Genomic DNA, 27427 nt, shown 5'->3' on the forward strand with positions numbered 1-27427 from the left:
CTACTTTCAATGTCCCATGATCTGTAGCTTCTATTATTGATGATGTTCTTGTGTCACCTTCCTGTGGTTGTACCTACACTATCTCTGTAATCTTATCTGAGTATATTGGAAACCGTGTTTACTGGTATTGGAAGTAGGAAATTGAAAGGGAATACCAAATTTGAGAGACACAGGGTAAAAAAAAAAGACAAACAACTACAAAAGCAATACTTGCAAAACTGTTTGGTGTAAGTCAACTGAACACCTGGTGGGGGGGAGGGAAAGGGGGAGGAGGGAGGGGGATATGAGGGACAGGTAACAAACAGTACAAGAAATGTATCCAATGCCTAACGTATGAAACTGTAACCTCTCTGTACATCAGTTTGATAATAAAAATTTGAAAAAGAAAAAAAGAAACCTGGTATGATATGTTTTATAGCCCTTAGAAAATTTTTCTGACTTTTAATGTAAAAAGAAAATTTATTTATTCATTGGTAGGGCTGGAACGCAGGGTCTGGACACTGTCCCTGAGCTCTTTGGCTCAAAGCCAGTGTTCTACCAGTTTGAGCCAGAGCTCCACTTCCTGTTTTTGAGTGGTTAGTTGGAGATAAAAGTCTCATGGGGACTTTTCTGCTTGGGCTATCTTCAAACTGCTATCCTCAGATCTCAGCCTCCTGAGTAGCTAGGATTACAGGTGTGAGCCACTGGCATCCAGCATAGTGGTTTTTGGGGTTTTTTTTTTTGTATCTAAATAGGATGTACTAATTTTATTCATGGATTTCTAATTAAATAGATTTCATTTAATTCAAAGCAAATGTAAGTGTTTTTCTAAGTATTTGTGGAAAGTAAATTGCTCTTTTTTGGATACTAACTCATAGAATACTAAATGTTTAAATCTATATCCATTTCTACAACTTTTCTGATTATTATTCATTAGCGAGCTCAGGTTTAAGACAGAAAATGACAACACTGTTCATTGATCATTTCACATATCTGCAAAAATATGTGGAATCACCAAAGTAAAAATTATATGCATTTATATATACATATATACATACATGTGTATGTATATAAATATTTAAATTTTTCTCCGTGGGATTGTATCACTTTATGTATCCATGAGAAATATGAGAATGTCTGTTTCACTCAAGATTAATTTTTTCTTTTTTAATTTTGATTTTTATCTTTACATAGTTGTACAAAGCAGTCGCCATTTAACGAAGTAGTACATGGCAACTTTTTCCATTTTTGTTTACTTCATCTATTTTCCCATGGTCAATACCCTTAAAACACAATGGATCAGTGGGTTTGAAATGAATTATTATTTTTTGTTATTATGGGTTTTTTTAAATAAATTATTAAACTCTAGGACTTAGCTATTCTTCTGGGTAAAATAAATAAAATAAAATTTTCCTTTGCATTTTACTTCTTATAAGAGGACTCAAGGGAGGGAGTAACAAGTTTCACAAGAAATGTATGCACTACTTTACGTATGTAACTGTAACTCCTCTGTACACCACCTTGACAATAAAATTAAATTTTACAAGAGGATTTGAATGACTTTTTTTCTGTCAGTCTATGTGAAATGGTAAATAAAAGTGAGCATCATCATCTTATTTTTGAAAGAAGTATCAATAGTATTTATATATCAAATATGATTCTGTTCTTTGGAGAGGTGATAAATTTATCATATGATGTAAAAAAAATCACCTATCTGGAAAGTTTTTGTCACTAATATTGCTTATTTATATTCAGTCTTTAATGGGGTATAGAAATGATAACATGATATCTCTCATCATTTAGTCATGGAAAAACTTAAACTCATGAAATTTATAATGTTGACATTTTTTTGCAAACCCATAGGAAATTTCCCTTGGTTTGGTGCATAATTTTAAATCCTGCTGCTGGTTTCTGATTGTTAACCAATCATTAAATTCCTTTTCCACAGTATCTGAAAAACCTTAATTTTTTTCTTGCTTTAGTACAAAAATTTTATTGGGATTAAAAATTAAGCTAAAATGTTTTAACACTCAATTAATTCAGTGTTATCAATTTGATTGGCATAATCAATTCCGCAGATATATTTAGGTAAGTCATTAACGAATGCTGCCTTGGAACATTGATGATATATTATAAAATATATAAACTACATTCCTCTGTAAAATCTACATCTTAAGGATATTAGATTGTATCTTTAGTAACTGTATCTTGTTTAAGATTTCTTCATAATTATAAGCACAGTGGTTTTTATAACTTATTTTTGGTGTGTAGTTTTTTGGTTTGTACCAGTACCATGTTTCATTAAAAATGAACACTTCTCTCTTGTTTATTTCCTGAAAAAGTTATATAACATTGAATTTATCTTTCTTTTAAATGTTGGAGGAAATATTTTAAATTATAAAAGCATAACAGAGTTGTAAAGATTCATCCAGTAAAGACTCCTATGATAGAATATTCAAGTATTTGCATCTTTACTTTCTCTTCTGATACCTGAATAAAAGTAAAAATGTTACTGTGTACTTTTCTGAAACTTCCTCATGAAACATATAAAAATACTATAAAATATTTTTAAAGATGCTCCAGTCTATATATTAATGACACTAAGAAATATTTATGTTGATGAAGATTTGTACTTCATAAACCACTACACATAATTCTATTGTTTAAATATTTCCTGTAGTAAAGAATTTTGTTGTTTTCTCTCTCTACTATCTCCCTTCTGCTATGAGCAAGTAACTATTGAATCATTATTATTGTTCTGTTCTGTACCCACTTAGTTCTTATAACATATAAAATTTAATATCTATTTTAAATCAGGTGTCTTCTAAAATAAATTTATATCAGTTGAGATGCATATTTTAGGACTGAGGTATGGCTCAAGTGGTTGGCTACCAAGCATAAAGCTCTGAGTTCAGTTCCCAGAGTACTACTTCTAAAAAGTAAGGTGGAATATTTAAATATATCACTGTATTAAATATAAACTAATGCCTAGACTACCATGTAATTTTTGCTTAATTTACATAGCAGTAAAAAAGTACTGTCTTTTTAATGGCTTTAATGTATTTCATTGTTTCATTAAAAGATTATTAGGTTTTTCTCACAACCTTTTCCTCTTAAAATGCAATGAAAATTTTGTACATGAATGTGAAACAAAATATGAGGTAGAATGTCTAATGTCAAATGGCATAAAAATTTTGGTAGAAAGGAGTTTCTTAAAAGTTGTCCATCATAACTCTTTCTTAAGTATTTTATGATTACTTTTGTCAATATCAGGAGTCATCATGTTCAAAATATTGACAATAATGCTTTGGTATCTCATTGTTTTAATTTCCATTTTTTATCTCTTTTTGGCAGTTGTATTTCTAGACATTTGGCGTTTATCTATGACTATATATATGTATATATGTATGTATATATATTCATATTGGGCTCATTCCCTATACTGTGTAATTCCTTTTTCTTCCTCATTTCAAAGAGCTCTTTACATATTTTGTTAGTACGCAACAAACATGTCCTAAGTAGTTTTAAAAGGCGCTATATACCTATGAAATTTAATATTAAGTGTGGCAGATCCTATCACTGTAATCTTGCCTCTTATGCTTGGCAAATTCTAATTTAGAAATCCAGAAAAATTATCTGTCTTGTTTGTATCTTGGCTGTTGCCCCATTTTTTCCACTTCTCCTTCCTCACTGCCATTCTGGGTAGTCTACTTTGTGACTTATTTGTATCAGCACTAAACTGGAAGAAAGCAAAGGAAACTAAATTAAATATCTGATATCTAAATACAGTTATATCAATGTTTGTGAAGTTACAAAGGAAATGAAATCTCCTCTACTGGGGTTTCAACTCAGAGTATCTAGCTTCCTAGGCAGGAACTCTACTTCTAAGCCATGACTCCAGACTTCTCTTTACACAGGTTATTTTTGAGATGGGTTCTTATTTCCACACTTCTCCCTCCCTGCCTCTGCCTTTGATTTGTGCAGGGGCCACAATCTGCCTATTTTATACTTCTGATCTATATGCCATAACTCCCAATGGTTTCTTATAAACATTTGCCAAGACTGGCCTGGAATCCTGATCCGCCATATCTCTAGGCATGATCCAACATAATCAGTTCTTTCATTTTTTCATGTTATAATTTTCCCTTCATAACCATGAATGGTGACTCATCAGATGCCCATGAAAGCATAAAATGTACGGGCATACTGGATAATGAAATATTTTAAAATATAGTCATTTGGATGTTTCAATGGTCAAGTATTTCAATATAGCCACATCTTTTCTATTCCAGGTGTTTGGTATTCAATAAACATAAATTTGTAATAAATTGGGACAAAAATAGGATATATAAATAACTGAAAAATGGAATGAGTTATAGCAAATGAAGTTGAAATTAATGTTAACTAATCTTCAGAAACTAGCACTTGGTCTAGGCTATTAGCTCAGTATAACTATTTACATATATGTGTGTGTTTATTCAATCAGCTTTCAAATGTTCAAAATATTTATATGAAACTCTAAATTGGAATGCTTTCTTTAAGCAGCGGCTATGCTAATGATTTTTTTTATATTATAAAAAATGTAAAGAGTGCTCATTATTTCCGATAAAAAAGCTTTGTCCTGAAAGGTCAAAGTAATACAATCTTGGAAAAAGTAAAACAATCTGGAAATGTCATGTGTTTCTCAGGAAGGCATTTGGATTACCAACTCTTACAGATGGGTAGACAAAAGAGAAGTAAATACTCAATAATAATTTCTTAAACAACAAATTCTTATGTCTCTTTCACAATTCCTCTGAAATAAAAATCAATCCTGATCTTTCTCCTTCCAATATGTGTATTATATACACTCTGATTGATCATTAACATCTTTCTTTAATGTTCCAATATTATTTTGATTAAATTGACAGTCTTTCTTGGTGCTGAACTAACTTTAATGAAAAGGGAATCCTGCTTTCAATAATTGTTGAGATTAGAAAATTTAAACTTCTTTTTCATGTAAATAGAGTTCCAAAAGTATATGCCTTTAAATTGACTGTTATAAATTACATTAATGATAATAAGGAGCACCATTGTTTGTCTTGGGAACAGATTGCCCTGTATTTTATGGTATTAAAATGCTTATTTCTAAAGATAATCATTATTTTTTTCATTGCTCACTATAGTTATCTGGGCTAGTGATGCATATACCATTAAGTTTTCTTGTTTTGTTTAATCTTCATCTAAAAGCAAGGGTTTTGATGTTAGCTGAATATGCGGTAGAAGCTATCACTTTAAACTTTCAGTTTATATCATTAATGCCTCTTGCTCTTGGCAAATTAGAATTCAGGAAGCCAGGAAAATCAATCTTGGTATGAAAAAGAAAAGTATTTGACAGCCAAGACAATCAACATTTATGCAAACTGAAAAATATTTGCCTGCCAAATCATCAACACTTAGGGAGATTTAAGAAAATGTAGAAAATGTCATAAGATTATTATACAAATGAAAATCTATTGCTTCTATCTTGAATCCACAGGATAGGTTTTTATCTGTGTGGTTTTACTTTAGTCTAAGAAAATAGTAGGCAATACTTTACTCAAGAGTTTACATTACAATGGGCAAATGCGTCTTCTCATATGTAATGCAATAGACCTATAACATGCTGGAAGTTGAATAAACTGTCCTAGTTATGTTGTGTGGTAATAAATATTTATTTTTCCTCCAGCTCTTCTATATATGGGTCATCTTTTACTGTTTTCTGGGCTGGGCTTAGAAAACAAGAATTCAGAGCCTAAGCTTGTTTTCTTAACAAAATATTATGACTATAAACACAAGGAGTTTCAGTAGTCCTTAGTATATGCTCTTTTTGGCATTGATTATGCAATATTTTGGGGTCACAAGTACTCAACTAGTATCATTTAATAAAAATTACAGCACCTCATTGTTATGTTTAGAGTTTGTTTTCTGTAGCTGGGAGCATGCTTCAGTGTAATTGTTCCTGCCTAACTAACACAGAGATCTGAGTTCAAATCCCAAGATAGCCCAGAAGGCAAAAAGAATCTAACAGACTGTCCTACTTATTTCAACACAGATTCACTTGCTTTGTGCTTTTTTTTTTTTTTAGTTTGTATGGCAATCACAAGAAAAAACAGAAGTCATCTTATACTGTTTCAATGGACAAAAAATATAAGAAAATAACCTATGTACTCAATATAGGCTAGACCTAGAACAAACATCTGTTTATCAGCTTTACTGATGAGTTCCTCACCAGTTAACTAATTCCCATTTTATACAAAAATAATTTCATTAGGAAAACAATTTTCTAACATGACATGTGATCAAAAAAGGAGGTAATCTTGTGTGGTAGTACCCTGCTACCCACTATATCTCTTCGAATACTCTGGATACTGTTTATGCAGGGGAAGGGAAAGGGAATATCAAAATGGAGAGACAAAGGTCAAAAAGACAAACCATGCCCAAAGCAATACTCACAAAACCATTTGGTGTAAATTAACTGCACAACTCTGGACGGGGGGAGGGAAAGGAAGAGAGGGGAGGTGGGGGAAAATGAGGGAGGAGGTAACAAGTTGAACAAGAAATGTACTCACTGCCTTACATATGAATCTGTAACCCCTCTCTACCACACTTTAATAAAGAAAAATGCTTAATAAAAAATGAGCATATAAAAAAAAGCATTTGAAAACTCAAAAAAGTAAGCGTCACTATTTTGTAACAGCTGATTTAACATTTGACATAGATTTTAAGTTTTGAGTATATTTTGGGCTTTCATATAGCATATGATATTCTAGATGATATATCCTACCTGTATGGTTTACTTGTTGGGAAAATATGTGGAGTGTGTCCAGATAGGCTTTTAATAAGCAAAGTAGTCTTTACTTTACAGCTGAGACCAAGTTAACCTGGGCCATAAGAAAAGACTCTGAAGGACCTATTTAGATAGTTGCTTATAGGAAAAAAAATGGAGTCATCAATCAAAGAGTTGTCAATCCTATTTTTCAAGATTGATTAGATGTTTGAGTTTTTCTTCTTTTTATCCTTGGAGAAAATGAAAAATAACAAGCCTCTTCTACTTTAGACTAATGATTCATACACTTTATGACAGATAGGTCTCCCCTGAGCCTTCTCTTCTCCTGGACAAATTATGCTAGCTCCTTTAGTCTATCCTCATAGGCCCTATTTTTCAACCATTAAATCTTCCAATTGTTCTTTCCTGTATCTTTTCCAGTTTCTTCAGAAGCTTTTTTAGAAATATGGAGTCTTAACTTTAATATCATTGCACATATCAGGTGGGTTAGAACTTTGGGATGATATCTATTTTCAGCCTCTAAAGAAGACTGTCAGCATGACAGGTCAGTTGGAGAAGAAGAAAAAGAGAAGTCAGATGAGCTATTTAATATTTTAGCTGAATGGATTTATATAACAACAAAACCCATGCCTATCCAAATGTCAAAGGGTTAATTATAAGTTGCCTGGGGAAGGGACCAAACCACAATGTTTATTTTTAGAAAGCTAACAGCTGCCTGTTTTAAATAAATTGACCCTTCCTTCCTTCTTTCCTTCTCCTTCCTTCCTTCCTTCCTTCCTTCCTTCCTTCCTTCCTTCCTTCCTTCCTTCCTTCCTTCCTTCCTTCCTTTTTTCTCCTCTCCTCTCCTTTCTTTTTCTTCATTTCCTTCTTTTCTTTTCTTCATAAAGTCCATGAGAGAGAGAGAGAGGGAGAGATGCAATCACCACAAAAAGATGGTACTACTGGGTTCTTTCCAATAGCGTCATAAATCAGCAATAAATAATAAGGATCACAGTTTACAAGAACTTTAATTCCCTAGATGGAGAACTGCACAATTCACCAATTGTTGGCTTATTTTCACTTTAAGGCTCAGATGAGAAAATAATAAATCAGTTCTGTTCACATTGAAAAGCTACAGGCGGATCTTAGAGGGATCTTACACTGCATGGTGTGCAGTGCTGAAGTATGTTACATTTTGCACTAACCCCTCCTTGAAAGCTAATGCAGTGTGGTCTTACCATTTTTGCAGACAGGACAACATTGTTCTGGTTCATAGACTGGGTTGACACATTCAGGAACTGCGCAGTCTGCTACAACACAGTGAACTTCATTGCTGGGCTCACAGCGACACCATTCACATGGAGAGGGCTAGGAACAAATCTAAAATTAGCCCCTTTTCTCCTATAACTTAATGCTTGCACATTCATATGCTGTCAGAAGACAAAACATCAGTATTTCTATTAGTTTTACTGACTTAATGCCATTTACCATTATATGATTTTTCTCTTCCAGTGGAAAGCAATCCAGATATCCAACCAAGCCAAGGATTGCCATGCACAGCTGAGTTTCTGGAAAGAATTACTAGAGCACCCATGTTTAAGTTTTCTTACTTCACTGTTCCTATTTTCCAGAGAAATGTTTGCACTACTAACATGTCAGATGGCTTGGTTTCAAGATGCATGGATGCTTATAACTTCTGTTAACAAGAGGATGCTGGGCCATATAAAATAGGTTTTGCCATTTGTCATTGTTTTTCTTCCCAAGAGAGAGATTACCCAGCAACAAGAAAATGCTAAGTGCACATCCTTACCCTTTGTATGAATGCTTTTTCAAGGTAACCTAGACTCTAAATGGCACTTTTTTGACATGAATTTCAGAGCAGATTGCATTTGGCATCCAAACATCCAGATACTGCCTCTTAAAAGATTTAGTGAATACCTTTCATCTTGCCTGCTTGCTTTTATGAGTGAACTAAAATCAATTGACCTAAAAAGCCACTATTTAAGTAAGAGTCAAGGACTCTAAAACTGGAATTGAAAAGTGATTAATTAAGAGGAAAAAAAGTCAAGAAAGCAGCAATGATTTGTCTTTATAGTATACTTACCAATCAAGAGTGAGTTAGGGATTTTTATTTTTCCTTTCTAGAAACTGCCTATATCTGATAGTAAAGCAGTGGTCAGTCTGTGATGTTTTCCACTGTATAACTCCTAGCTCTATTCTACTTCAAACTGAGGTTCAGAATTCTAGAATTAATACATATAATAAAGTGTATATGTCTAAATCAATTTGTTTCTAGAAAGTTCTGCCTTCAAGTCGATGCCACAGTTCACCTGCAAATTGGATTAATGAAGTCTTATTTCATTGTTTCCATGGCTACTGTCCATAATCCCTATCAGCTCTTTAATCTTCCTGGACCTGGCAGTTTGGGTTTGGTCGATGCTCCCTAGCTCAGGCGGTCTCTGGGGTAGAAACCTCTTAATTAATAATTTTCAAAATTCATTTCATCTTTGCATTGTGCTTGGAGGATAGTTGGCTTTAATTAGTTTGCAAATTTAGTCTTAACAAGAGATTGAAGCTGTTGAATCAGTGATAAAGAATTGTTATTTATTCATGTGATCAATAAGTTTATTGAAAGTGCAATTAGGCTCTTTACCCTGTGGTGAGTTGTATTTAAGCACTTCAGAGAAATCTCTGCCACTCTCCCAAGGGATGAAATTTTTCTAAAGTTTCTCCCTCCTAAATAATATCTGTAAATTAAAAACAAAAGTCTTGTTCCTACAATATATACCTTTTGATATTTGATGGAGAAAATTTTGAATTAAAAAAGTGAGATGATTTTATAAACCCTATTGTTTGATGTGCAAGATTCCCATGCAAATTGGTCAGGAGGTGTCTCTTTTCCTTGGCAAGTACAAAGAGGTCTTTTCACACAGCCTTCCTCACCTCAGGGCAGCAAAGATCTCACACTGTATTTATGGCCAATGTGTGAGAAAAAATGGACTGCTCAAATAATTCCTTCTACACCTTCCTCTTTCCCAACTTCCTCTTCTTGCTTGCCTTCTTGCTGAAGGAAGGGCTCAGGAGCAGGGCAGATACAACTCTCGTAGGTTGATTTGAGGTATATCAACCCCTGAAGAGACACTGAATTTTCAATGTTAAATGCTTATGTCAAAGTATCAGAGGTCTTCACGAAAGATTTGCTGAACTAGATTAACACAGATTGTACCACTCTAATTTAAATACATTTTAGTGACTAAGTTAAGTGCTGAACAATGCACCTAAATTGGTTCACTTCTTACCCAGAACCTAACTTTAATGAAAAGGGAATCTCTGCTTTCAATAATTGTTGAGATTAGAAAATTTAAACTTCTTTTTCATGTAAATAGAATTCCAGAAGTATATGTCTTTAAATTGATTGTTATAAATTACATTAATTATCTATATCTCATAGGTAAATAAGTTGGCAAGATCAATCGCTTGCACAGGTTCTAGGTACATTAAAGACTAGAGTTTGAATCAAGCCATTCTAGTAATGACCTTCTGTTGTTCCATAGCATGAAGCACCATTCAGCCAACCCTCATGGAGTATTTAATTTTCCAATGTATTGTACGTGTCTCCACATAGAATAGATCAACAAGAATAACTGTTAATAATGGGGTAATTAATTGGGGATGGGTATTTCTTGCTAAGAAGGTGAATTTCACTATACTTAGATGTTTAGTGCTCTCTTTATATGTGACTTCAAATAGTGTGGAAGGCCAAAGTTTAGATTGCCATTTGGCATTGTATTATGTTTATTAAGCTTTGGTGACTGGTAGTGATACTCAGAGAACTAGGAAACATAATGTTCGCGGAAGAACAAATCACTAGATATGTTGACACAAATCAGCCTTGAAATCCTGAGAAGTACTCTGAAGAAGACCTAAGATCACAAAGTATATCTGAGTTTTGGAAGGGATGTTAAAGGATGAAATGCATAACTTAGCAAAATGAATTAGACCCCCTAACATGCTATTAGTAGTTTCTAATCATTCCCTGGACCTGGATTTATTAATAATTCTTCCTTTTTAAAAAATTATAGATCCTCTATTTCTTTTTTTTTTTTTTTACTGGTAATCATTATTTATTGCAGTTCATTTCTTCACATCTCAAGCCTACATCTCCCCATCTGCTCAGTTCTGAGCAATCTAACATATCAACTCCACGGGAAATCTCTTTATGACCATTCAGGCTTGCCAGGTATCTGTTCTTTCATGATCTTATCAGCTCTCAGACCAACTTGATGTTCACCATTTCTCCTACTTTCCTTTTTAAGAAGATATTGCTTAAGTAGCATTAACTTACTAGTAGCAAGCTGTGTGCTACTTTGACACTGAATTCTTTTAAAAATCCTTCCCACATTACAGTGTAAATCTTACAATAGTTAGGTACTTTTGATAAATCTTTACCTCTTGTGTTGGTTACAAATTTCATTTTATTGGGTTCCTGAATGTGTAAATTAGAGATTGAACTTGGAAATGTCCCATAAAAGTAATGATTAAATAAAGCCCTCAGAGGAACAGAAAATACTGGGGAAAGTAGTTGGAAGAAATAATTTACATTAGCTTTTACTTAGAAGATTATGTCCTATACATGGCTCTTGTCAACTAGAGATATGGTGAGTCAGATGAATATGTGACCCCATCCTAAATTCTTATCTGGATGTGGCACTGTGGCTTAAGAGGTAGAGTGCTAACCTTGAGCCAAAGCAGCTCACAGACAGTGCCCAGGCCCCGAGTTCAAGCCCTAAGACTGGCCATAATAAAAAAATCTAAAATCTTATGCAAGCAAAATATTTTTCTTAAGAAATCTCGAAGAACACTTGATTTCTAAGCAATCTTTGGAAAACAAAGTTACCCTCAGCATACATACTTTGTACAAATTTTATTTATGAAATTGAAGTCAATAGATTTAGAATATAAAGCTGAGATTAGGATGTGATTTATTTGCGAAGGCATTTACTAGATGGTTTCAGTACTATAGGTGCATTATGGAAATGGAAAAATATGATAAATCTGTTATTATGAAGACTTGGTGCTTCAGAATATGTAATACAGTATTTGATTTAAGCAAGGATTGTACTATAATTCCCACCATTCCCACTGATACATACTGACTGCTCTCCCAGTTGCCATAGATTACAAAGTTGTTTCAAAAATTGTTTAGGTATCTCAAATTCCTATTTCCCTTTGTGGTATTAGAAAGGAAACCTGACCACATGCATATGGCTAAAAATTATTAATTTCGGAAGACTTTTAAACTGAAATAAAAAAGTCACTATAGTTTTTGAGAATCCTGCAAGCAAAAAAAAAAATCATAACCGCATCATTACTTTTTAATTGGAAAAGTAACACAAGAGATAGAAAATTAAGTTACTGGAATAATGATCCCAGAAAAGGGTCAAATCTGTGTTTTGTGGAAATGTGGAAACTAACGTTGTCACTGTTCATCACTGCAGAAGAGGATTGTGGTTGGATAGAATTTTTGCCACACGTTAACGGAATACTTAAATCTGTTGTATATTCTAAAATCACTCAGATTTCCTCATCATCCATATATAGAGAAAACGTGGAACTTTGGTCCACATATCAATAGCTCAAAATATAAGAGATATATGAGGTCTGGTGATGGTGTTGTTCAGAGAATATTCAGAAGGAACTGATCATTTTAAGATTTGTCACAGAGATTCAAATCTCAAAGTGACAATAAGCATACCAGTATCTGATTTTACTATGTAAATTGATGAAAGTTGTAATAAAAGTGGTTAGGGTTCTAAATTAGGAAAACTTAAAAAAGAAACAAACAAAACCCACACTACTTACTTCATTTATTTGGCTTTGTTTGGGTCATTCCCTACTGGTGACCAGTGGAAACAAATGACCACTTCCAATGACTTATGGGCCACCGTAGATTCAGCCTACTATGTTTCCTTCATTAGCTGTGATAGAGCCTTTCTTTTTCTTAGTTCCTTAATGAATAAAGTGATAGTGATATCAATAAGCAATAGCACAGAACTAATATGAAGCACACAAAATAGGGAAGAAATATTATTTGTGGGCTTATTTTGCTACATAATGGCTTTTTGAAAAGTATAAATGGACAGAATAAGATTTTATTTTAAAACGGTATTTAGTATGTTTCCTCAAATGGAATTTGATTCTGGACATTGTTACATCAAAATATTTACAGTATTTAGATAAATTGGAGGATTTTTGACTTAATAGAATTATGCTAGAAATATACCAAGAAAAAAATAGTAGAGGTGTTAGAGAAAACGTTATGAATATTAAACTGATCATTATAAGTCACTCCAAATGAGAAAAGAAGGAAAAGGGAAGGAAGAAGGAAGGAAATAAAGGGGAAAAGGAAGAAAAAAGACAAGAGAGTAGCCCATCTCTTTGCTGTAGTACTGTCCTTAGGTGTCCTTTTCCCAGGAAGTTATTCCATGTCTGTCAGGTAATCGAGCCCCTCCATCATCTCTGTCCATCATGCATTCATTCCAAAACCATCATGAGCCCATGAAATCACCTTATTTTGCTTACATTTTTATTTGTTCTCTTCTGCTGTCATCATGAATTCTAAGCTACTTACAGTATTTTGTTCTTTGCCAGATTCCCAAATCTAACCTATCTTATCCTATGACATATAATCTATTATTCCATAACTAAAATATTTTATCATTTATTGATGCAAAAATCCATTTTCTTTATTTGTTAAGCTGTACCCAAATGCAGCTTCATCTGTGTTCATAATATACAAAAAAGATTTTGAATCAATGAGATGTTTGTGTTTTATTTAAACATAATAAAGTGCACTTTTGGTGAAAAGATTTTGACTATGAGTCATGAAGTAAGGATTTGGGATCCAATATTATGCCAATGGATATAAACTCACTCTCTAAAGGCATTTTAAATTCATGGTATTCGTCATGAAGATCACAGGTAAGTCAGTCTTCAAATACTTCATTGAGTGGCTTATCTAGCAGTAGATGATTCACACTTTTATTGAACTAGAAAATACTATGTTAACTAAATTTAGAACATGAATACATACACAGGAATTGTCAAGGGGGCTGAGAAAAATGTAGTCTCATTTTATAACGTGTCAAGTTTAATGGTTGCTCATTAAGCACAGAGATTTTAGTATATTATCAAACACCCTTTCAGGCAAAAATAACCCTGATTTTAAACATGTCTATTTCCCAAAAGGAAGAAGTGGAATACAAAGCATAACAAAACACAACCTGAATATTATCAGAAAAAAACCTTGATTCCTAAGAAACTCCCTGTGAATATTGTTGAAAGCTGAAGGGATGAAATGCATGGAATTTATTCGAAAGGTCAAGTTTCAGCATAGAAATAACATAAATGGCTTCCTTCTGATGGATTGACATTAGGCTTAGTATATTCTGAGGTGATCCATTTCTTTTGTACTTGGTAAAAATTATAAAAGGAAATACAGCAAAGTTTTCCTTTCAGAAAGAAAAATCTCCATAACCAATTATTTAAAATCTGATCTAGACAAATGGAAAAAAAATACTGCTTTATCAAGCACTCTTCTTTTACAGATAATTTATGGCATATATTTTTTATATCACTTTCTGGAACAAATCTCATTACTTACAAACTGTATGAGAAATTTGGGAGATTCTATTTCAAAATTGCTGATGCCTGTCAGAAATCTCACTGTTCTGTTCATTAGGATATACATTAAAATACAAAGTACAAGAGCATTTAACAACCACAGCCCCTCCTGTAGCCATTGATTTGTATGCAGTAGATATCATCTAGTAATCAACAGATCCAATGGGTTTTAACCAAAATTCACAGCCATCTGAAAGATGACCCATAGCAATACTGATTAAAATTCTGCTTGGTCTAATGAGATTGTGATGACCTTTTCAGCGAGCTGTTCTATTGATTGGAACACGTTTGGAACACTGAGGTTTTGAGTCTTATCATCTTATGGACATAGGGCTGGGACTTCTTTAGGAATATTAATACAGATAAGGCAAATAGGGAAATGTGATACATAGATATTTAATAATCCCCTCACTTTGGTCAGTAGATGTATATTGTGGTATTATATAAACTGTGGGTTAAGTATTAGTTGTTCTGGCTTACTCTGTAGGAAAGGGGATTTTGAAAATATATTCTGGACCATTCTTTTTAATGTATCAAGAAACATTTCATTTTTGGGCTGGGAATATGGCCTAGTGGCAAGAGTGCTTGCCTTGTATACATGAGGCCCTGGGTTCGATTCCTCAGCACCACATATACAGAAAATGGCCAGAAGTGGCGCTGTGGCTCAAGTGGCAGAGTGCTAGCCTTGAGCAAAAAGAAGTCAGGGACAGTGCTCAGGCCCTGAGTTCACGGCCTAGGACTGGCCAAAAAAAAAAAAAAAAAAAAAAAAAAAAGAAACATTTCATTTTTGTTAAAAACATGAACATTTTAGAGAAACGTGTGCAAAGAGTAGATTTAGCTTTCCCCATGAAGTTCTATAATAAACCAGATAAGTAACAGAATATAATTCAGAAATATATAAATTTGAAAAATTGTTTATTCAGAATATTTGTGGGATATGTATTATATACATGGTAGGGTATACACACTATAACAAGAGGAACTACATATCTCCCATGCTTTCAATAAGTAGTAATATGCAAATTAATATATCTATGAATGTTTTCATTTTTAAACAGATTTTTATTAGGATAACTGCTGATACTCTCATAATGGAGGGCTGAGTTATTAGAGTTGATCTTTCTATTTTCCTTTCCATTTAATCTGTGCTAAATTTAAATAGAAGACTGGAAAACAGTTGAAGCACCAATGATAAAATTATTAATTGTCCAGGACCAAAAGTTCACTTATTTTTTCACATTTATCATTGAGCTTGCAACACAATTGTAATATTATATTAATAGTTTGTTTATCCTAAAAATAGTTTTCCTGAAGTTAAATGTGTTTGTCCTATTTTCCAAGGGCAAGCTTTTCTTTGATAAAAGAGTCCTGTATATTCTGATGGATTGATGAAATACAAAATCAATCTTTTTCCTGAATGTTTCCATGGAGTTTCAAGACAATAAAATGCATGAAATGAAAATTTTGATATTTGAATAGCATCCAAAAACAGATAGGAGCTTATATTCATAACAGATAGGAGCTTGTATTCATAATAGTACATTTGTAACTGTGTATGTACATTAAGTATATATACTATATATGCACAATAACAGGCATTTTTAATTAGGAAGAATATAATTAAGGAAATATCAGTGTGTATTTAAGAAAAAAAATATTTTTTTCTGTAGCTTAGATGGTTTTCAAAGTATAAAGGAAGGTTTCAATGAAGTCCATATAAAATATGCCACCTGAACTTGTGGCATAATCTTGGAACAGTGGTTCTTACTTTCTCACTGACAAGCTAACTGAACATTGGCTTTGATACCGCCTTCACAATGGAACTGAACATCTGCACCAGAATCCATGTACTTTCGTGCTGAGAATCCTCCATGGACCACATATTTACGCAACAGGAAAATAGTAAGCCACTGTATAACTTGAAAACTTTCCAGGTGAAATTAAGGAGAGATTGTTCTGGGACAGTTAAAGAGCTAGTTATCCACACTAGCATTGGACAAGTTCTACATGTGGAAAGAACCATATTGTGAACGAATGTGACCGGCCTTATTCTGCAGGAAGCAGGCTGAGGTAAGGGGTGCTAGTGAGAAGGCCTTAATCCAGCCTGACAGCATTGCCCCATGACCCTGAAGGCAGAGCCCGTAAGATTCGAGGAGGTGGAAATTAGCAGTATAGGAAAACCAGATCCATCCAATTGTGAGTGGCAATCATATTATTTCTTAAGAATCCTTTGACGCTCAGTATTTTAGTAAGAAAAACTTTTCTAAAAGTGAAATTATTACTTCTATTTGATGTACCAATGCATTTGACATGCTAAGGAGGAAAAATTAAAAACTGATAGTCCCTACTTTATAATATTAACTATCACATTTCCAATTTTAAGAATAAACAGTAATTTCCTACTTTATTTCATAATTTATTATCTGATGTTTACTTCATACCTTATTTCATTCTATGAACATAGATTGAGGTGTGTAGGCACACAAAATATTTTAATTAAAACAATGACAGTGGTTTCTAGAGGAACCTTTCTAGTATGTAATTTTGGAGCAATTTGCAAACAAATAAGTGGCAAACTTTTAAACTATGTATAGAAATTGTTAGTGCTAACTCCTAGTGGAATTTGGTAACATGATAATTCAGTATAAGCATATTTGGAAGTTAAGTTCTCACTCTTATCTCAAGATAAACTATTAGATTTTCTCACTTGTAATTTAAGAAGTCACTACTGACAATATATCATTAACAATGCTACAACTTTCTTTATCGGTTGTTCCAAGACTAAAAGGGAATCATACAATTTGTGAATGAGTTTGTAATCTATGTAGCTTTTGTTTTATGACTCTCATCATATGGATTTCAAAATAATCAGTACTTCTTACCCTACTCTTTGTCCATTTGGGAGAGCTATATTATTCTCTAGGGAGTATATTACTCATAAATTATTTTACTAAATTATGCTATAATTATTGCAATTATGAATTACTTGAAATATGTGTGTTTGTGAAGTATCTTTTAGAGTTTTGAAAGCCATCTACATCTCCAAAATGTTTGCACTCAAATTGTAGTTTGACAGAAAATAACCTCCTACAATATTTTTAGAGTTAGATTCTTGTTTGTAGGGATGAAACTTGAATCTTTAATCAGATTCTTTATGTTTCACAGGGTAACTTTAGCTCACAGTTTTTGGAGTCTTGATTTTAGTATCTTACAGTTTTCATGTGAATGTTCCAGAGTCTCATTAACAAAGAGAAACTTCTCTGTGATTGTCCCTTTTCTCCTTAATGAAGGTTTCTAAATCTCAGCAGTCAAAGGTTTGCTATTTTAGCAAAATTTTATTTTTAATGTCCGGGAAAATTAAAGTTAGACTGAACAATTTAAATTTTTCCCTGTCATATTTAGCAGAGAGCAATAAAACTAGTAGGCAATCAAAATAAATGAGGATACAGAGTGCTGTAGAATTCCTCCTCCTATAAATGAAATGACTTCATTCAGTAACCACCAGAAGTTTTTACAGTGACTGTAGTAGAAGCCTTTGCACTTGTGAGGCTACAGAAATCATTCACAAATTACATAGACTCTTTAGAAACGTTTGTATTTTATTGCATTTATAAGAAAAAATAATTTATATTTTATTTATTTATTTTTTTATTTATTTAATTTTATTTTTTTTTTGGCCAGTCCTAGGCCATGAACTCAGGGCCTGAGCACTGTCCCTGGCTTCCTTTTTGCTCAAGGCTAGCACTCTGCCACTTGAGCCACAGTGCCACTTCTGGCCATTTTCTGTATATGTGGTGCTGATGAATCGAACCCAGGGCCTCATGTATATGAGGCAAGCTCTCTTGCCACTAGGCCATATTCCCAGCCCCGAAAAAATAATTTTTATAATACTTTAAAATGTATATTTTACTGTTGTAGAAGTTTTTCTAAAAATTAAGCAATAAATTTACAAAATTAACCCTGGGTCAGTCCTCACTGTATTCAGAATTTTAAATGGATGAGAATGTGCCTTAGGTATATTTGAACTTCTTTTGGCAATGGGATTTAAATGAAACCAATTAAACTCTATGCAATATGGAAGAGGAAAATAAGTTTTCATATCAGTTATCAATATACTACCTTTCTGCAAAAAAGAGATATGGGACTAAAGATGAAATAGATATAATTGAACACCTATTAAACAACATAAACAATGTATTTCTGCTTACTTGGAAATCAAACACTTGCCTAATGTCTGTGACGAACTCATCAAAGATGATAAGGTGTCATAAAGGCAACCCTTGAGTTAGAACCAGATATCATGACATGAAAACAGTATAAATTACTCTGATGATCTGTCTTCTCATTTTGAAAATATGGATAATAAAACTTAGTATTAAGTAAGTCAATTGACAAGAATATTTGAAAAATATTTGGTAAGATTGTACACTAATATTTATCTTTGTCTCAGATAGGGATCTGGTTTTGTGACTCTCCTCTAAGTCCCTTCCAGTGGTTCCTTAAGTGCTATGTATCCCAGGCTTTAACTCAAGCTCCTGGACTGGCATTTATACTTCCAGCTGGCCCCGGCTCCCTCCTTACTCTTAGCTCATATTCTATCTTCTGTGTTCTGTGTCCTTGGGTTGACCCATGTTTTTCTGACTGAGCCTTTTCTTTACATTTGCCAAAATACACTGAATGTATTAAGAGCCCCAACTTCTGGCCTAATTTCCTTGAGCTCTTCTAAAAGAATTACTATTTCTTCCATAGGATTTTTTAGAATAAACATTACAATCCACCTGCTCTCAGAGGCCATTCATATTGCATGTGTTAGATTAGGAGGGTCAGTTCCCTGTCTCCTCTTTAAGTACATACAACAAAACCTGCCACTGTTCCACATGGAAGAGATGCTTAGTGAATCACAAACTATGAATTGTGAACCTTAATATTTAGTAATACAATAATAATAATGAAGAAAATTTCACTTATAAATGAATTTAACACTAAATATGTCGATTATACCACATCAAATTAAATGTACCTTTTAAATATTTTATCAATCACCTAGGAGCACCTGAGACATAAAAAATAGGCAGTTTACAGTCTATTTACAATGTTCAATAACTGTAAACTTGTTATTAAACAATGTAAAGAGAATGCTATTTTTTGGAGTAAACCCTTCGAATAAGTATGACTTAGCATGTCTCTTGTAAAATGCACAGAATTCATTTAAAACGATTAAACATGTGTTACTTTTCCTTTTTATTTCAATTTTCATGCTTGAAACAAGAGCCCTGAGACCATTCACAGGCAAACAGGGTTTCTGTCTAGCAAGGACATCAAGAATTGGTGATCTTCAACAAAAAGATATGATACAGCACAATCTGGAGGTCGTAGAAAGAGCAGAATAACTTAAATGTAGAATTTTTCTATAAAGGACCAGAAAATTACTGTATTTTGTGGGTGACATAGCTTTTGGAACATCCTAGAAGTCATCAGAGAGAATATATACTTAATATGTATGGATCTTTTCCAATATGATTTTATTAACAAAGTGGATTACAAATTGAGTTGACATGTAGATTGCATTAGGTCAATTCTTGTCTTCAACTGTCGGTTATCTACAACTGATATTGTTGTTCTACAAGTGATCATTATTCTAAAAGTTTCAAATGTCAACCAAACTGTTTTAATGAATGTAAGATAATAAGTTGCATAACTAATGCCATGAATGTGATTTTGGAACTTTCAAAAAGATCTGTACAATAAAAAATAAGCAGAATTAAATGTACTTCTTTTTATTGATGGTCCATAAAAGTCAACAGAATTATACTAGCTGGAATTGCTAGCAAGATATTACTTAAGTTTTGTTTCAACAAACTTGCCTGAAAGTCAAGATGTTAATCAATGTCTGAGAAAATATGTTCTACTATTACATAAATTCCTAAAGTCCTTGATTAAACATGGGTTAAATAGCTAATATTTCTGATGATTCACTTATAAGTTGCCAAATAGCTTCACCTATCATATATATTTTGGAGATGGGTACACTGAGACATAAAGTGATGTGTGCTTCGGACTTGGTTGGTAGGGAGAAGAGCCCATTTAAAACTCAATTTTTTACCACTGTTGAGCTACTGCCTAATATCATAATTATTTTGCTATATACTGTACATTTCCAAAATGTTTATGCATCCGATCTCAATGTAACCATAAAAAGGAAGGGAAATTCTTACTAAGAATCTCTCAATGAGACAATATTCTTTATAAAATAGTGGAGAAACCCTACAGTACAATTCCCAAATTCAACTAATCAACATGATCATCACTCCTGAAATATAAGCAATTTAAACCAGAGTGAAAGTGGAAGAAATCAAGAAATATGAATTTTTGGAACATTTTTTAGTTGATATATTATCTATGGAGCTAAAGATTCTGCCTACTCCATCATTAGATTCCTTTCATCCCTGCCATGAAGCAACAGGTAAGAATTTCTTGAGCAATAGGTAAAGAATTGGATACTGTTCCTAAAAATGCAAACACATGATCAAGAACAGTTAATTTAGTTTCTTTGTTACTTCCTAGCATAGTCTTGGTAAAAGTAAATAAGTAAAATCTAATATGACATTTTTATTCTATTTAGGCCTATATTGTTGCTTTAAATTACTGCATCTTTGTTTTTAGACAATGAATTCACTTTTTATCTGAGCTTTTACAAACTTATGCTGTTATACAAGTTGTATTCAATCTGAATTAAAGATTGATTTTTAGATATGTCAATATCTTATTGTTCTTATCTACTTGTAACTCCGTTGCCATGGTGATAAGTTCTGATATCATATTTCTGTAGACAATGGGCTGAAATAAATCTTTACATCCAACACATTCGTTGGGAAAGAAGATGCAAATCAGCTTGAATTTTCTTATTAAATCTGAAAGTTGTAAAATGCAACAAAAGACTACAGGAAAGTGATATATTAAGACTGCTTTTGCAAATAATGAGCTGCATCATTATGGTGTTATCACAAAGTTTCTGTTAGTCTTTTTTTTTTTTATCATGTCAAAAATAAGGGAGTTGGGGTCTGGGAATAAAGCCCTGGGTTTGATTCCTCAGCACCACATATATACAAAATGGCCAGAAGTGGCGCTATGGCTCAAGTGGCAGAGTGCTAGCCTTGAGCAAAAAGAAGCCAGGGACAGTATTCAGGCCCTGGGACTGGCAAAATTTTTTTTTTAATATTAATAAATAAATAATAAGGGAGTTGTCCAAAATAATCCCAAGAGATATTTTACAGATCTACATTTCTCTGGTCAGCTCTAAAAAGTAGAAGGACTTCACCTATATAAATGTGTACATACAAGTTTATAATAATATATATGTAAATATGGTATATATGCATTTAGTTGACAAAAGATAAGGCATATGTGTATATGGAATAACCTAAAAATGACTAGAAAATAATTCCAAGCCCAAAGTAAAAATTTTAGTGAGAAGAAACAATTTACTATGCGTAGCAACATTAACACCTACATAGACAATTAAAAACAAGTAATATTTATTTATTTATTTGTGCCTGTACTGGAGCTTGAATTCAGACCCTGGACACTGTCCCTTAGTTTTTTCTTCAGAGATAGTGCTTTACCACTTGAACCACAGGCTCTACTTCCAGTTGGTTTATTCAAGATAAGACTTTTCTTTCTGGGCTGGCTATGAAGTGTGTTCAGGAGTTACCAGGATTTGAGACTAGTGCCTGACTTAAAAAAATTCTTCCCTGGTAGTTATAACTGTATTGTTGGTAAGTTTTACTATAATCTTCAAATTGCTAATATGCTTTATTCTTTATAAGATATTTGATTACATGATTTCAATATTAAAATATATTGAGTTTTGTTCATGGTTATATGGCATAATACAGAGAAAAATTAATAGCTATAAGCAGTGCACTCTTGTATACCTTATACCACGTTAGAATAATGTCATCAGAGAACTTTTAAAGGAGATGCTTTTCCTTTTCACTTTAGCATTTTATTCATTCTTTCATGATGTAATTAAAACCTTACAAAGGTAACTTCATTGTGGTGAGCAATACAACAGACCAGATACTAAAAGTGCTGATGTTAATCATGAGAGATGAGAAAGTCCAAAAGTACAGATTCTAAAATAAACTAGGCCCCAATTAATAGTATCTATTTTTTTGAAACACCAAATGCCACTGATCACTTAAAAATCCCAGCTTAGCTCTTTGTTTCAATTCTTTCTTGATGTACAAATAAAAATCCACTGATAGATAGGCTTTTCTTGTGCTGTCCTTCATAAGACATAGTGCTCATATAAAATAAGCTATATAAAAAATAAAAAACCAAAAAACATAGAAAGGATCATTAGTTAAGAAGGATTAGAATCAGAGGATTCATCTGATCTTATAGTAAAGATTTCTGATAAGAACACTTTTGCACCCCTCTTGCTTTTAACACAAACACACACGTGCACTCACACACACGTGCATGACACCTCCCCCTCCAACTCACCCCACATCAATTACTTATATGGAGCAATTGAATTCTGGATTTCTACTCTGTTAATCTATCATATTTGCACTAAATGTGTTGATCTGACTTGTATAACTAGAGGAAACAGAGGAAAATACTTGTTAATATCGCCATATTTTGGTGAGTCAAAACAGCCAAATTTGTAACATATATCCAAACTTTGTACAGTTGGGGTTTACATTTGGAAGGCAAATTACCAGGTTACTCTGTTCTCAATTTCACTTTATGCACAATTAGAGCCTGTGGAATAAACCGGCAACAATGGCTGTACCCTGCTGAGGGCTGACGTCACGTCTGTGGTTGTCACTACCAGTGAGAAGCTTCACAAATCTCGGAGTGGCTGCAAATCAAAGAGCAGCCTCCACACGTGCACAGGACATGGAAGCCCAGTCACACATCTCTGTAGTCATCCTTATCATACAAGTATCACCATTCGGAGTAGCATCTTCCAATGAGAAGGGCAGCAATACATATTGGGGGTGATGGTGAGTATGAAAAAACGGTTCCTATGTACTAAATGGCTATAACTATCAATTCTAATAAAAGATAATGCAAGAGATGAATTCCAACTGCAAAGGGGATATATCATCTTTTTGGGGATGACTTTGAATGCCATATGTTCATATGGCATTGTTTTCAAGAGTGTTGAGTATGAAAAGGACTACTCTCAATTATAAATGCGCAATTTTTATGAAGATAATTATTTCAAAAGTATGATCTCTTTCCTAATCTTGGTGTACTTTTGCAAAGTTAAAAAAAATAAGCCAAGTGAGTATAATTTCCTAAGAAAGGGTATAATGAACTTGAGTTGTTTTTAATGAAATGAATTTCCAATCTGAAAATCCTGCATGTTGTGGCTGGACCCCAGGTGAACAGCAGCCATGACTCTTATCATTTTGTTGCTACTTGCAAAGAGAAGCTATTCTTTAAGGCAATTTTCATCATCTTCAGTGAAAACAATTCTCAGCTTCTCTACAAAATACTCAGTTATCTTTGTTATATAAAATTACGATGCTTTCCAAGACTTTCCTTAGATAGTGGCTTTAAATTTCCTGGTGACCCTCTACCCTTCGATTGAGAATAGGCCAATCTCTTGGATAAAATTCTTTTTTTAAAAAACCCACCCACACACTCAGGATCTACTCCTGTCTGTTATTAAAATAAGTATAAATGTCAAGCTTTTGAAGATGTTTTCTGTCCTGTGCCTTGTGTAGATCTCATGCAGTTCCTGTACCTTTCATGGGAGCTGGGAAGGATAGATGAATTGTGTTTGCAAGCTGCTCGCTGTTAGACCTCTCATTGACATTATCCTTCAGCCTCCATAGTCTCTTGTACCTTCATGAGCAGGTTCTCAAACCCTCAAACATATTACTTTCCATTCTTTCTCCTTTGCCCAGATTGAAAAACAACCAGCCACTGACTAAATAAACACGGATTCAAAAGGCTATTCTATGCCAATATTTTTATAATGTATGTTATTATATTAGAAATTATTAATGAGGGTGCAGATTAAGGGCAGGAGTTGGAGATTCTGCTTCCTTGTGAACATACCCATTAAAGAGCAAGTCCATTACAAACCTACCATGACACCAGTGTCTCTCATAGATGTCATAATTTGCCAAAACACTTGAGTGTCCAATATTTTTTGTCCTTGATTTGTTCCTCAAGATTTAAATGTTAAAAACAAGATTTAGGAAAAAATCTAAGCAGGTTGCCACATCGTGAAATCATGTTTATTTATTTTTTATTATTACTTTATTGTATTCCACACATGTGTAATATGAGAAATTATTTACACTGACCCTTTCAAATAGAAAAATTAATGACCTTATCAACTGTCTTCGGACATTAGTGGGAAAAACACAAGGGTCAGTGTCAGCAGGGAAGGGAAGATTTTGGACTGGCACAAATTTGAATTAGGGGCACTGAATACAGAAAATCACTTCAAAATAAAACAAGCTATGCAAAAACTGAAATAAGATCTCTTTCAGCTATGTATATTATAACCTTCAGTAAACGACCTAAAACTAAATCAGTGCAACTTTTAAAGTATAAAGAAATATCTCAAAATGCTAAATCTAGCAGAGTGAGAGTTATAAAAATACTGAGTGAAATAAGAAATGTTTCTTCCTTTAGAAAACTCAATATGCAACAGTGAAGCATGGAGTCAAAGTAGATAAAAACCTCCATTTCTAATCAACTTCTTTTTGTAGGAAGTGCTCTTATAATTCATTATTTATACCTTTAATTTCTCAAAATGTATGTTCCCATGTCTTATTTCCTGGGTATACACACAAAAAAATGGATAAGAGAACCTGCTGTACAGTGACATTTATCTTAATATAAAATTACTACAAAACTGGCGAATTTAGTTCTCTGAAGGAGTCCAGCGGAATCTGTTTTCAAAGCTTATAACAGTAAATGGAATAAGTCTTCACAACCACTACAAAAAAAAGTATTATTTCTCCCATCAGGAGACATATGGATCAGTTTACATTTTAATTTGCTGATTAGAAAAGGTTGAAGTGTGACACATGTTTTGCAACTATGTGGAGTGGGATGTCACAACTTAAACACTAGGTGGTGATTGCACACTGAGCTAAAGACAGCATGCAGTACCAGCTTTGGCTAGGAAGGGGTTGGGAGAAAGTAGAGGTTGGAAATGCAAACTTCATCATCCTGTTAGGTGGGGCTATGCTAGTGGGTGGAGTGGAATAGAGAAGAAAAACATAATAGGCAAACCAAAACAAAACCAATTAAAAACCACTGCTCCCCAGCCACAAAGGGTCCACTCTGGTAGAAGAAATAGATAGCTATTCGTATTTGTACGACAGTATCTTCTGTTCCTCCACCATTAACAATCTGTTACTCTATTTAATTTGGGCTTGGATACACAACAATGTTGTCTAAAAATTTTACTATGTATGACATCTTTCTGTATAGCAACCACGATTTTATTCCCATCATTTTTCAGAAGTAAAAATATTGAATCAGATATTCAATGCTCTGATTTAGAAATCAAATCATTCCCATCCACTGTACACCAAAATATATACAAATTTACCTCATTCTTATGAGGATGGCATTTTAGTCAGATACATCCTCTCTAGATTTTTTCTTCTGGAGATTTCATCTGCAATTTTAATCTCCCCGGACCAATTTCAATTTTTTCTTAGAAAATAGGCTCAACTTGGGCCATCTTGAAGACCAAACCATAGCATGGCCAAATCTGACGGAAATTATATTGGAATTTCAGAGTCACAAAACTGAACTTTTGACCACCTTTTCCCTCTTCCCATTAATTGCATCTTCCTTGTAAGGGGGTACATTGACTTCTGAATATCATACTTTCCATTATCAGTGTACCTACAGTATCTTGTTTACTAAATTGTCTAACAAATGCTAATTGGATGAATATATTATATGCAAAGGATATCTCACTTCTAAACTTCAATAATAATATATTATGATTTTTGGATGGAAGTTTTATTTGTCCTTTAAATTTACTTACATGCTCATTTAAAGCTGAGTTTGAAGGAAACCAAGAAGACAGACTATGGCTAATACTAATGCTTATTTGGAGTTATATAGAAAATATGGACAAGTAAAACACTTTAAAGCATATTAAAGTTTCTTTGAAAAATTTTAAAATTGAACTTTCAAAATGAAGAAACAAAGATAAAGGACAAACCAACCCAACAGTGATATTCACAAGACAATATGTTGGAAATTAACTGGACAACTTGGGAGGGGGAGGAAGGGAAGGTGGGAGAAAAATGAGGGACGGGGCAACAAGTATGACAAGAAAAGTACTCAATACTTTACGTATGCAAGTGTAACCCCTCTGCACATCACCTTGACAACAAAATTAAATTAAAAAAAAGCCAAATAAATTAATAAAATATAGACAAAGTGCCAGCATTAGTGGCTCACACCTATAGTTTTAAATACTCAGGAGGCTGTGATTTGAAGATTGTGGTTCAAGGCCAGTCCAGGCAGGATGTCAACAAGACTCTTACCTCTAATTATAATCACCAGAGAACCAAATGTGAAGCTGTGGCTCATAGTGGTACATTGCTACCTAAGACTAAAGAGCTCAGGGACAGCACGCAAGCACTGAGTTCAAACCTCATGACTAACAATAACATATGTATAAGATATATAAATATATCTTTACACATATATCTATTGGTATGTGTGTATATGTATATTTATATACACAAAGCTGTATAAAAAATTAGAATATAGAGGTAGTCTCAGGCATTAGAATTTACAGGAGAATAATTTATTCACCACCTGTTATATACTAGTTATTACAACCTGGAAACCTCATATAAATTATATTTCATTAGATATTTCCAACATGTTTTCCCAAGGAAGCCAATTATTACCATGGTTATTTCATAATCATTGCAATTGTGACACAAATATTTAAATCTTATAAACAAA

At 33.3% G+C, this 27427-nt stretch overlaps 1 protein-coding gene across 2 annotated transcripts in view; it reads right to left on the minus strand.

Annotated features, from left to right (window-relative positions):
• Positions 1 to 27427, minus strand: part of Vwc2l (von Willebrand factor C domain containing 2 like) — a 142577-nt gene that overhangs the window by 109749 nt on the left and 5401 nt on the right. For both annotated transcript variants that reach the window (XM_048344178.1, XM_048344176.1), the window contains one exon: positions 8005 to 8134. In XM_048344178.1, the coding sequence (XP_048200135.1) occupies positions 8005 to 8134 (130 nt within the window). The remainder of the gene's footprint in view (positions 1 to 8004; positions 8135 to 27427) is intronic.

Source organism: Perognathus longimembris, chromosome 4 (assembly GCF_023159225.1).
Source record: "Perognathus longimembris pacificus isolate PPM17 chromosome 4, ASM2315922v1, whole genome shotgun sequence".
Classification (NCBI taxonomy): domain Eukaryota; kingdom Metazoa; phylum Chordata; class Mammalia; order Rodentia; family Heteromyidae; genus Perognathus; species Perognathus longimembris.